At 40.6% G+C, this 10,718-nt stretch overlaps 1 protein-coding gene across 2 annotated transcripts; it reads right to left on the bottom strand.

Moving 5' to 3' along the window:
* Window positions 1–164: 164 nt before the first annotated feature.
* On the bottom strand, window positions 165–7,035 carry LOC133895568 (uncharacterized). Of its 2 annotated transcripts, XM_062335987.1 has the most exons (17): window positions 6,652–7,035; window positions 6,510–6,563; window positions 6,205–6,438; window positions 5,515–5,613; window positions 5,381–5,436; window positions 4,952–5,063; window positions 4,265–4,435; window positions 3,909–4,142; window positions 3,349–3,564; window positions 3,053–3,256; window positions 2,149–2,283; window positions 2,029–2,064; window positions 1,774–1,926; window positions 1,552–1,650; window positions 1,016–1,479; window positions 885–933; window positions 165–458 (listed from the first exon to the last, which is right to left on the bottom strand). In XM_062335987.1, exons 1-16 carry the CDS (start codon window positions 6,721–6,723, stop codon window positions 900–902), a joined length of 2,373 nt encoding a protein of 790 aa, XP_062191971.1. In that variant the 5' UTR covers window positions 6,724–7,035; the 3' UTR covers window positions 165–458; window positions 885–899. The 2 variants fall into 2 exon arrangements, with proteins under 2 accessions (XP_062191971.1, XP_062191969.1); XM_062335985.1 differs by having other exon boundaries at window positions 1,774–2,064.
* Between the last annotated feature and the right edge of the window lie 3,683 nt (window positions 7,036–10,718).

The following is a 10,718-nucleotide window of genomic DNA, read 5'->3' on the forward strand; positions in this document are numbered from 1 at the left end:
TACAGCGTTTATTGTTATATAGTATATACTACCTGTTAGAACTAGTTCTAACATGCACTGCCTTTACCAAAGACTGAAAGCGATCAGACAACTACTATAGCTTTGGACGGTCGAGAAAGCTCAACTTGAGCCTTCATTTCTCAAAGGTAAACGTTACGGAATACTATCATGCCAAACGGGTATATGACACTATCACATCATTCGAGTGCACCACAATACAAGCACAGGCAAGTTACATAGTTGCAAAACTTCCACGGCCTTCTTCTGATTTTTGGGCTATGGGATTTCAGTACAGCTTGCCACAAACAAGGCCCCGTACAGGCACTGTGACGAGCAATGGTGCAAAAATAAATCTAGAATAATTAATTCAGGTCATCTTCAACATCGACCGTTTCAAGCCAAAACATTGCCACTTAATGGGTTCCGACCAGTTCACCACCCTTAAAACCAATCGGATCCTACACAATCAAAACAGTGAAGTATTTCAGCTTGATGGACGGTTCCTAATCCATAGAATCAGTATTGCATCTATTATAGCAACCATGATAACAAGTCTGATGCAAGACATGATAATAGGATAAAAGTAAGGCGCATAAAGACCAATTGATCTTGCAAAAGTGCAAAGGAAAACGTTAAACTGGAATTTAACACTTTTTCGTAAATATAACTACGCAATATTCTAATGTCATAGTATATTTAGCTAATTCTAAACATTCGTTGAGCTTAGACCATCATTTAAATAAAAGACCGATGATAGCACCACTGGAGGCTAAAGCTTTGGACCAAAAACTAGCAGGTCGGTGAACAAGAGAAGGCAGTGAATAATTTTGGAGATCATGCACAAAAGGGTCTAGATGACTCTCAACAAAATATATTTCACATACCCAGTGAAAGCCACTTCATCTTCTGGAAATGTATGCCGCCCCTGTAGATCTGGAATGTAAAAGAAATTTACACCCGGTCAGCATTTGATAGACATGTATAGCCTTGACATCACATCAGAGATAGACCATACCTCCCCTGTTGCTTTCCTCCGTAACCATGTCTGATATTACTAACACTTTTGTAATGTGCAGGTGGACCAGCTCGTTCATGCCTCACTCCATTTGCAGCAGCTGTGTGCATAGATGACTGCCCAGTTCGGATTTCATCTGAGAAACCATTATCTTGGCTGTGTTTTACTTTGACTGAAATTGTTACATCACCTACCCCCTGGCTGATGTTAAACTGATCTGTGAAGTTGGTTGTGATAGAACCGTTTCCAGAGGGAATCGTATTTGAAGATCTGGAATCAACTACAGGCCCTCTCTTTTGCCGAGTGCTTTGTGCCACAGGTGTAACAGCAACAGAAGGCAATAAAGATGAGTAAGGGGCAGAAGATGCCGTAGCAGCAGCAATTTTTGCAGCAGCAGTAGTAGCAGAAATGATCTGCTGTGCTCCTTCACGAAGGTGAATGAAGTCTCCCTCAATCACAAAGAGCTGCAGAAGCAATTAACATATATTAACACAAACTATATACAGATTGGCTAAATCTGCTACATGAAAGCAAACCTCTGGATGACTAGCCACAAAATCGTCTAGCTTCCCATATTGCTTCTTATAGTCGTGCCAATGAAGAGGAGCCAACATTTTCCCAAGCCTATTTGGCAGCTGAGGAAAAACATGAAGTATTGAACATGAATTGCAAAATATCCGAACAGCGGCACGACAAAGAAAACATATAACTCACACGTGTCAACGTAGCAACATAATGAGGATGGAGAAATAACTCACAGTTGTACTAATCCTGATTCCACCCTCAGGCCCAGCAGGAACTGCACGTACAATGCAAGCCAGAAGAGATCTCTCATCTAGAAGAGAAGGTTCCTTTGGTACACGAGGTAATGATGAACCAAAACCACACCCAGCTGATTTCACCGTGTCAACCTGATTTACAACACTAGGATTGAACTCTGCCGCACTATTTTTTAAGTGAATCTGGGTAGTTGACGCGGCAAAGTTAGAAGATGTATGCTGCTGACTAGGTACCTGCTCAGATTGCTTGTCAGATGCAACTCTTTCATCCTGGTTTTACATAGAGCATGCTCGATGTGAGGTCCTCAAGTGTAGAATGAAAAATATAAAAGAAACAAATACTAAAATAAGAACCTTCAATTCAGTCATTTGCTCTTGATATTCAGCAATTCCAGTATGGTTGTCCACATTTGAAGGTGAATCCTGTTCTTTGAAGGCTTTTTGCTGTTCATCATAAACTACATGTTCGGCTGTATTTGATTCCATAACCTGCAATGGTAATTAAAAGATGAGTGAATTGCACAAAACTACAAGTATTGTGTCATTTGTAACACAAAACTACAAGTATTGTGCCTAGTTACACAAAACTACAAGTATTGTGCCTAGTTACACAAAACTACAAGTATTGTGCACTAATTTCACACAAAACCCGATTTTCATTACTCACCAAAAAAATAGTCTTATATTTCTCCAAAAATCCTAGAACTTTTTGTACGTGTTCCATAATCCATGTGCAGCCCATTTTAATTAGATTCACCCAAAAATCCTGTGTAGAATTTAAACTAAAATTCTCCAAAAAAACCTACTTTTATAACTCCTAACAATCGTTACGGCCTCAAATAAAATCCGAAAAATATAAGAAGAACATATAACCTAGGTCTAGAAATAATATTATAAATTAGTTTATCATATAAGAAAAATATTAGTTAATTTTCCTATATTTTTCGGATTTTATTTGAGACCCTAACAATTGTTATGAGTTATAAAAGTAACCTTCTTAGAGAATTTTAGTTTAAATTCTATACAGGCTTTTTGGGTGAATCCTATTAAAATGGGTTGCACATGGATTATGGAACACATACAAAAAGTTCTAGGATTTTTGGAAAATCATAAGGCTATTTTTTGGGTGAATATAATTAAAATCGGGTTTTGTATCAAATTAGTACACAATACTTGTAGTTTTATGCAACTCACTCTTAAAATATAGGTTAACAGGGACAAATTGCAGAAAAAGCAAACAATAAGCAAAAAGACTAACCATAAGTTCATGAGTTGATTCCACATGTGCACCTGTGGGACTCTGTTGTTCCCCACGGGCTTTAAGATGATCTGGATGGCTAACCTGACTTGGCTTAGAGGACAGTCTATCATCATTAATAGCACCTGGTTGTAATGCAGTCTGATCTGATTGGGATGGCTGATAGTTTGTTTCAGCTTGTGTTTGTGAGACATTTTGTGCTTCCTAAATGAGAACAAATTCATTCCCAAATTAGAATAGGCACACTATGAGTGATAAATGTTATGATATGCAAAGTGCCTCAAGAATGTAATTACCTGCTGACTAGGCCAGTGTAGGTTTGGTTGACTAGTAGACTGTGACTGAAAACTGCCAAATTGAGGAGCACCAGAGTTGGGTGATGTTAAAGGTTGAGGAATACCTTGAGGATGCATCATATAAGAATGCATCCCAGAAATATACGCAGACGGAACATAACCACCTATTCCCACTAGAGAAGATGGCACAACAGGTACGGCAGAGGTGTTATTCCCCTGAAAGCAATAAGAGGCACCTCATAAGTACTTTCTAAAAACAAAGGTATGTGTTATATATTACTATATTTATAAAAATCTAGAAGTTACAACAATAATATTAACTGAAATCATAGGGGTTTAGAAAACAGGCAGGGCAAGAAAACACAGAAGGTAATTGAAAACAGAATGGACTCATAAAATAGGTTGGCAAAGCCACACTAACGCAAAACAAATAGACATACAGAGATTTGCGGTGAATCGCAATTAAGCCAGACAAACAACAGTGACTGTACTTCGCCTTTCCCTGTTTCCATAGACAGACATCTAAACTGCTTGCTGAAATTACTAGAAATCAGCAATACCTTTTCAGAGACATCCACACTTCCATTATTTTTCACTGTCTGGTTGCCATCTGCTGTTGCACTACCATTTGAAGCCACACTGTTCGCTATGCTTTGAACAAATGATGATTCAGCTGAACCCTCCCGAGAAACTTGCGGACCATCTTTTTGTGCACCAGACCGTTCTCTTGCCTCAGTTAGTTCTAGCTGAAGTTGTTGTATTGTATGCACAAAGCCCCGCTGCATTTCAGCATACTGTGGGAAAACACAAGTAAGAAGTGAAAAACTCTGGTCTAACAAAGGGGCTATAACAATTAGCAAAAAAAGTCAAAGCATACTTGAATAGTGGAATTTTTTATATGAGCTAAAGAACTTACCTGTTGCTGGGAACTGATCCAATATTGATTAAATTGCTCCATACGCTCACGTAACTCAACTTGCAGGGACTGAGATTGCAAAGCATCCATTTCTTGAACTCGCGCAACCCAAGCATGGGCTTCCCTCAACTGTTCATCTTTGTAAAGAATGTTCTCTTGAGCAACCCTATGCTATAAAAATGAAATGGTCATTGATGAGTGGATGATTGTAGAATGCTAATGTTCTTTACAAGCGTTTTCATTTGAGGAAGAAACACCGAGCATTCAAGAAGAAACCTCCTATAACTAAATAACATTTTCATTGCTCAGGTATCGGTACAAAGAGCTAAACCAACAACACTATAGCATGAGGATTTTTCTCTTGAGACAAGATAGTAAATACACCAACAAAGTAGTTTAGAAAAGATGTGCCATTAGAAAGGAAGTTGAAATGTTGGATGCTGTTAAAAGTCTCCTCGGCACATTTTATTTGGATGCTACTGCAGTACAGCCCTTTCAAGAGACTAACATGTTAGTGATTTGAAAGCTGGAACACCATAAGACTTTTGATGTAGAGATCATGCAGAATAGGTCTATCAGAGATAAAATGTTGAGTTTTAGAAAAAAATGGTAATGTAGTGGCAGGATAACTAGAGAAGTAACAGACTATAAAATGTAATGAAAATGTAGAAGGCTAGAGGAGAATACTTGTTCCTCTAATGCAATAAATTGGTTTTCTTTTTCTCGCAGATGCTCCTGGAGGTCATGAATTTGTTTAAGATGTTGGGCTCTTTCAGCTTCAGAGTTGTCTCGTTCTCTTCTGCAGAAAATTAGAAAACATCAAGCATACAATTTAATTTTCGCAATGAAACTGTGGTCAAGCTAGCAAAGTAGCTTTACATTACAGATTGTCGATAACTATGAATAACTAAAAGAACAGTTTCTGGATTTTGTGTGAATAGGTTAGGAGAAGTAATGATTCATTTGGATAAAAAAAAGGAATAGACCCAGTGAGGTGGCTAGCCATAGAAGCAGACCATCAGAGCAATTTTAAAGATTTGCAACTCTATGACGATACTATTCCAACTTGTGAAATCCGGTTCCATACCAAGCGATACTAAAAGTTAGTAGCAGTACCTGACAGTAGCTAGCTCTTTGGTCTGTTCTCTAAGAAGATCTTGATTTGCCCACACCTGACAAATCAAACAAAAATGTCAGAAGTTATTATCACCTCTCCTGTGAAGAGTGTGAAACAAGTGAAGACCACCAACCGTTTGATGGTCTATCTTCAAAGAGTTCAATTCCCTATCCTTGTCATTGAGTTTCATTTCTAGCTCGAGAATGTACTGTTCCCGTTCATGCAGTTGATCCTGTTCAATTCGGATGTCAAATTAGTTTTCAGACAAGGGCAAGAGAACCCCAAAGTAACAGTATGAGCATATTATATGTGTAACTGAAACAAACAAAGGTAAGAATCAAGAAAATGTGAAGATGAAATCAAACCATAAGGCTAGATACCTTCACTAAAAGCGACCATAGATATGAATATTATAGAAACAAAAATCAACCAATAACATTGTATCATGCAGTTGTCTTTGAGCATCAACCAACATTCAAAATTGTTCATCAGCATACAACAGCAGGTGGGACAGATTAACCAATGCACGAATTTAAGGAAGAAAAAGGACTCCTACCAATCTACACTCTCCACCAGGAACCAGTATCACATACATTTTTTTTTGCATGTAAATACTATAATGCAACCAGCAAATGTAATAACTATTTCCTGCCCGTCACACCTCTCAGGATGTCAGAATCATGGAAAACAATTAGAACTGCCTCCCTAGCAGCCACTAGCCAGTACTGACCAAGTCATCACCAGTCAATAAGTTAGCATGTGCTTCTTTCAGCGTCAATAGAGAAATATCAAGCTCGCGAACGCAAAAGCAAAAAGACTCAACCTTGAGCTTCGCCGCAGCTGCAGCATGCTCCTTGGCAACCGCCTGGAAGCTGCGCTGCGCCTCAATGATCTGCGGGTGTGCGAGGGCCTGCGCGCGCAGCTCGATCTCGACCTGCTGCAGCTCCTCCCTCTGGCGCACGACGCTCTGCAGGCGCTGCTGCAGGATGTCCACGCTGAGCCCCCCGCTCCCGTCGATCGTGATGGAGCAGAAGTCCTCCAGTCCCCCCGCCCCTTCCTGCGCCAAAACCCAGTCATTCCCTGCAGAAAGCAGTCGGCATTTTGAGTGTAGCGCAAGCAAGCACGCACCTCATACATGGCCCTGTCCTCCGACTGCCCCAGCTTCGCGTGCTCCGTGGCATCCTAAACGAGACAGCAACAGGGAGTAAGCGCGACGGTGAAAGTGGACGGTGGCGTGGGGAAGGGTTTTCGTCGAGGGGAGCGAGGATACCTCGGCGCCATTGGAGCGGGGCGGGGCGTCGGGGACGGCGCGCCACTCCTTGCGCGTCGCCGCGGACTCCATCTGCGGCGCGGCGCGCGCGGGGGGGCGCCCTCCCTCCCCGCCTCCTCGCGGGATAGGGATCCGACTGGAGGCGGCTAGGGTTTTCGCTCCACGCGCCTCAAACCGCGAGGATGCAGCGAGCGCGCGAGGGCGCAGGGGCGTCGCCGGCGGGGGACGGGGGTGGAACTGGCCGGCCTAGGGTTTTGCGCGCGCGGAGGAGGCGATCGAGGGGCCGGGAATTTGGGGGATTTCTGCCGGAAGCCGCGTGCAATTGGTATTTGGGAGCGAGGCGAGGAGCGCCGAGACGGGCCCGGAGTACGGCGGATGTGTCCGGGCGCAGTCGTTTTGTAGGGGAGGGAGATGGCCTCCAAGTTTGGGTTGGGCGCGGGTGTTGAGCCTCAGCTCAGGTGAGGTCGGCCCGTCCTCCGTGGGGCCATGACCACGGCCCGTTGAACCTTGACGGGGTTGCAGGGAGGGACAACTGCTGTACTGGTTCCTTGAAATTCGATAAAATTGATTTTTTTTACGCTTCAAACAAGTGGTCGTAGGATTTACTGTTGTAAGTTCTGTTTGGTAGAATTTTTATGATTCAAATTTTCTGTGAGAAGAGATTTGGCAAGGAAAAGTAATTTTATAGCTGAAAATGATTCTTTAGTTATAGATTTTTCTTTAAATAATTTCGGCAGGAGACAGGACCTATCGACAGGTCTTCGGGCTCACCGTAGGATGTCAGAATGTGGAGTGCCGATAGGTTCTGTCGGTATTTCGTGTATCCACATGTACATATTTTTGTAATTTTATCAATTTAGCTATTATTTTTATAATTTTCTAATAAAATAATATTATTTAGAAAAAGCTCGTCGCTTTAGGGTGGATCAGTCCAGCTTATCTACTCCAAAGAGAGAATAGCAGCCTGGAGTGCCTCAGCTAGCATGTATAGCAAGATGTTCTTTCAGGTAGCCAAATTATGGAAAGAAAATGAAATGGATTTATATGGCCAAAATGTCATAATATCAAAGTGCCATCCTTCTAGTGGCATTTAGCGTGATCAACCTTCAAAGTGGAGAATCGTCAAAGCCACTTGTTTTGGATGTCCAAAGATCAAATTCATCAACCTTGCAATTCGCAATTGCATCGAGAAAATGTGATGTCATTTCTTTCTTGCAAGCAAGCAAAGGCCACTGATGCCATGGTTGGTGGTGGTAGAGGACCGGAAGCAGTAGCGGTATCACCAAAACATAGGAGCGGACGAGTGCTTTTTGAGAGACATTTTCCTGTACCAGGGAACATGCACAACTTGATAGGATAGGTTTGTGATAAAGATGTTTAAATGGACCATGTTTATTGGGTCGGTTTGAGGTACGACACTGTAAGTATGGTACATTCAAGTCGAAACAAGTTGGGTCGGTGGCCACATGTCATATTTTTTAGCTATTTTTTCATTTTTTCGGGTGGGCTGAGTCAACGGGCGGCCTATGCGTCGTCGTGTCACCCGTGGCACCGTGTTCGCCATGTCTGTTGTGTCCATCGGGTTGTCTGTGCCGCCGGATCGCAATTATGCCCGACTCGACACGATACGGTACGATGACTAACGGACAATGCCGTGAGCCAAAGAGAGGCACACGGTACGGCACGGCATGGTACGTTAAAGTGGCTTTACAGTTCGGACTATACCATAGTCAGACCGTGTTTAAACAGGTTTATACCGGGCCGATCTGATAGGGCTATTTAGCTATCTCTGGTTTGTGATGTTAGAGTATGTTTGCAGCCAAAACATTGCTCCTGATCTCCGGGATCACAATGCATACATCGAAACAAGAAATATCCGAATGTGCAGTGAAGCCCAAAGCAAGGCATGAACCGGTGATGTACTTTCGCTTCTACAGATAGTTTTTTCTCGCATGGGCTCGTAACCAAGATTGGCTCGGGCTCATGCATTTCTTTCGTCCTTTCCTGGACAACAGAACAGCCCACGAAGGCCCACAGTGCGAATGAAGCATCACCAGTAGGAAATCTCTTCCGTCGGCCGAAGAGGTTTTCAAAATCCCTCGCTGGCAGGTATGGGCCGATCCTCCTTCAAATTTTCACTATGGGCCTGGCCTCAATTAATTAGGATTTTTCTATTTCTTAAATGAAAAACTGTAAAAGTAGATGTTCATTTTGAAAAATCACACATACAGACTCATGTCGCCAGTTGAAAGAGTGATATATTTAAAAATAAAAAAGTGCTACGTTCAATTGCTCTCAAAATTCAAGACGCTATTAAAATTATCATGAAAAATTCTAAAAAACGTTTGTGGTGTATAGGATACTACGATCTAGCTTAAAAACATTTTGACAGAAATATGGCATATATAATGAGAGACAAAAAAAAGACAATTTTAGACAGAAGTATGATATGTACAATGAGAGATAAATATTTGTTTCAGTTGAAGTTTTTTTAGAGCTAGATTATAGCATATTCTATGGTGTTTAGAATTTTTCATGACCATTTCGATAGTGTTTTGAATTTTGAGAGTATTAGAATGTTGTATTTTTATTTTTTAACATGCCTCCTATTGGATGAGCGCACCTACCGTTCCCACGACCTGTTTTGTTAATTAATGACAATACATATGAACTAATAATTGTGTTGAGAATTATTAATATGTTGTTCAATAAATGATGCATGAAGGATTGAGCATGTATTCATTGAGCAATGTCATGAGATCAAAAGATGTGCATTGATGTCATTTAGCTCTAAGTGATGCTCATGTGATGATGAAGAAGCTAGAGAGGAAGCGATCTTAGAGTTTTAGGATGGTCTCAAGAATATTGACAATAAGAGTGAAGACTAAAGTTACTTATGGAGATCAAGTAACTACAGGTATGGAATTATCAATTGAGTTTTATAGACTAACCTATGTGCTATGTGATTGAGAGTAAGTTACGGTTAGATACTATACGAAGGCAAGTATTGAATCGAAATATTCAATGTGCCGAATTAGAAGAGCAAGATCAAGACAAGTAGTTGTGGAAAACTTGTGTGTTTGATGTTTGCGGTTCATACCTTAACAGTGAACCGGATGAAGTTGATGTGAAAAGAAAAGTCTTTCATGCTTGGTGTATAGGAAGCAATCAAGTGAACTTCATCAACATTCCAGAAGATCATTAGAGGATTAAGATAGAAAATGAGGATGAACATCATTATTACGCTCAGGTGAAGAGTTGATAACAAGCCTAGAAGAAACATCGGGACTCGGATGATGTGTTCGTCAAGTCCAATGGGATGGCTAGCTCAAGGCAAAGGTATAAAATATAAGGTATTTTTTTAACTAGTAAATGACGATTAGAGAAGAGAAATGACCAGATTGATAGGATAAATGATGTACTATTAAGAGGCGTTCAGATGATTGCTCGAGTTTTTACCATGTGTTGATAAGTTTAATCTTGTATGTGCATATTCTCTTTTGTAGGATACTATAGTTTGCAAATAGCTCAAGTCCATGCTCCTACTCCATGTGACATGTCACTAAGTTTGTAAAGGTATTTTGTAAGTTTTCATAGTGAATGCTTTAACCCACTATAAGAAATTCTTTTATCTATAATGAAAGTTCTCGTGACGAAACATGAAAATGTCTCAAAATAGGTATTATTTGATGATGATTTAAGGGATTTTGTCATTAGAAAGGGGTACATTGGTATCGTCATGTAAGTCTGTGCGAAGAAAATTATTTGTCACAAAAGAGTGAACAATTAATGACGATATGATGCATTCGTCATAGAACATGATATGATTTGTGATGTTATAGAACATTATCATCATAAAAATTTGTGTGACAACCCTACTACAAATCAATGACGAATGTAGGCTGGTCACAAAATGGTTATTTGATATTTTGCAGAGTCCATTTTATTTAATTTTAATTTACCAAAACAGAAGTTATTTTAATTTCTGAAATAAAGACAAGCCATGGCCCGTTATTGGAGGCTGAAAGGCCATTCGAATGTAAAACTTCATAAAAACAAACTTTGCA

The sequence above is a fragment of the Phragmites australis genome, chromosome 16 (genome assembly GCF_958298935.1).
Source record: "Phragmites australis chromosome 16, lpPhrAust1.1, whole genome shotgun sequence".
Classification (NCBI taxonomy): domain Eukaryota; kingdom Viridiplantae; phylum Streptophyta; class Magnoliopsida; order Poales; family Poaceae; genus Phragmites; species Phragmites australis.

Coding starts and splice junctions, on each gene's coding strand:
- LOC133895568 (XM_062335985.1), bottom strand. CDS start 6,723: ATGGAGTCCGCGGCGACGCGCAAGGAGTGGCGCGCCGTCCCCGACGCC. Junction 5,437..5,514: donor TGAAGATAGACCATCAAACG/GTTGGTGGTCTT, acceptor TTGATTTGTCAG/GTGTGGGCAAATCAAGATCT. Junction 4,143..4,264: donor GGATCAGTTCCCAGCAACAG/GTAAGTTCTTTA, acceptor GTTTTCCCACAG/TATGCTGAAATGCAGCGGGG.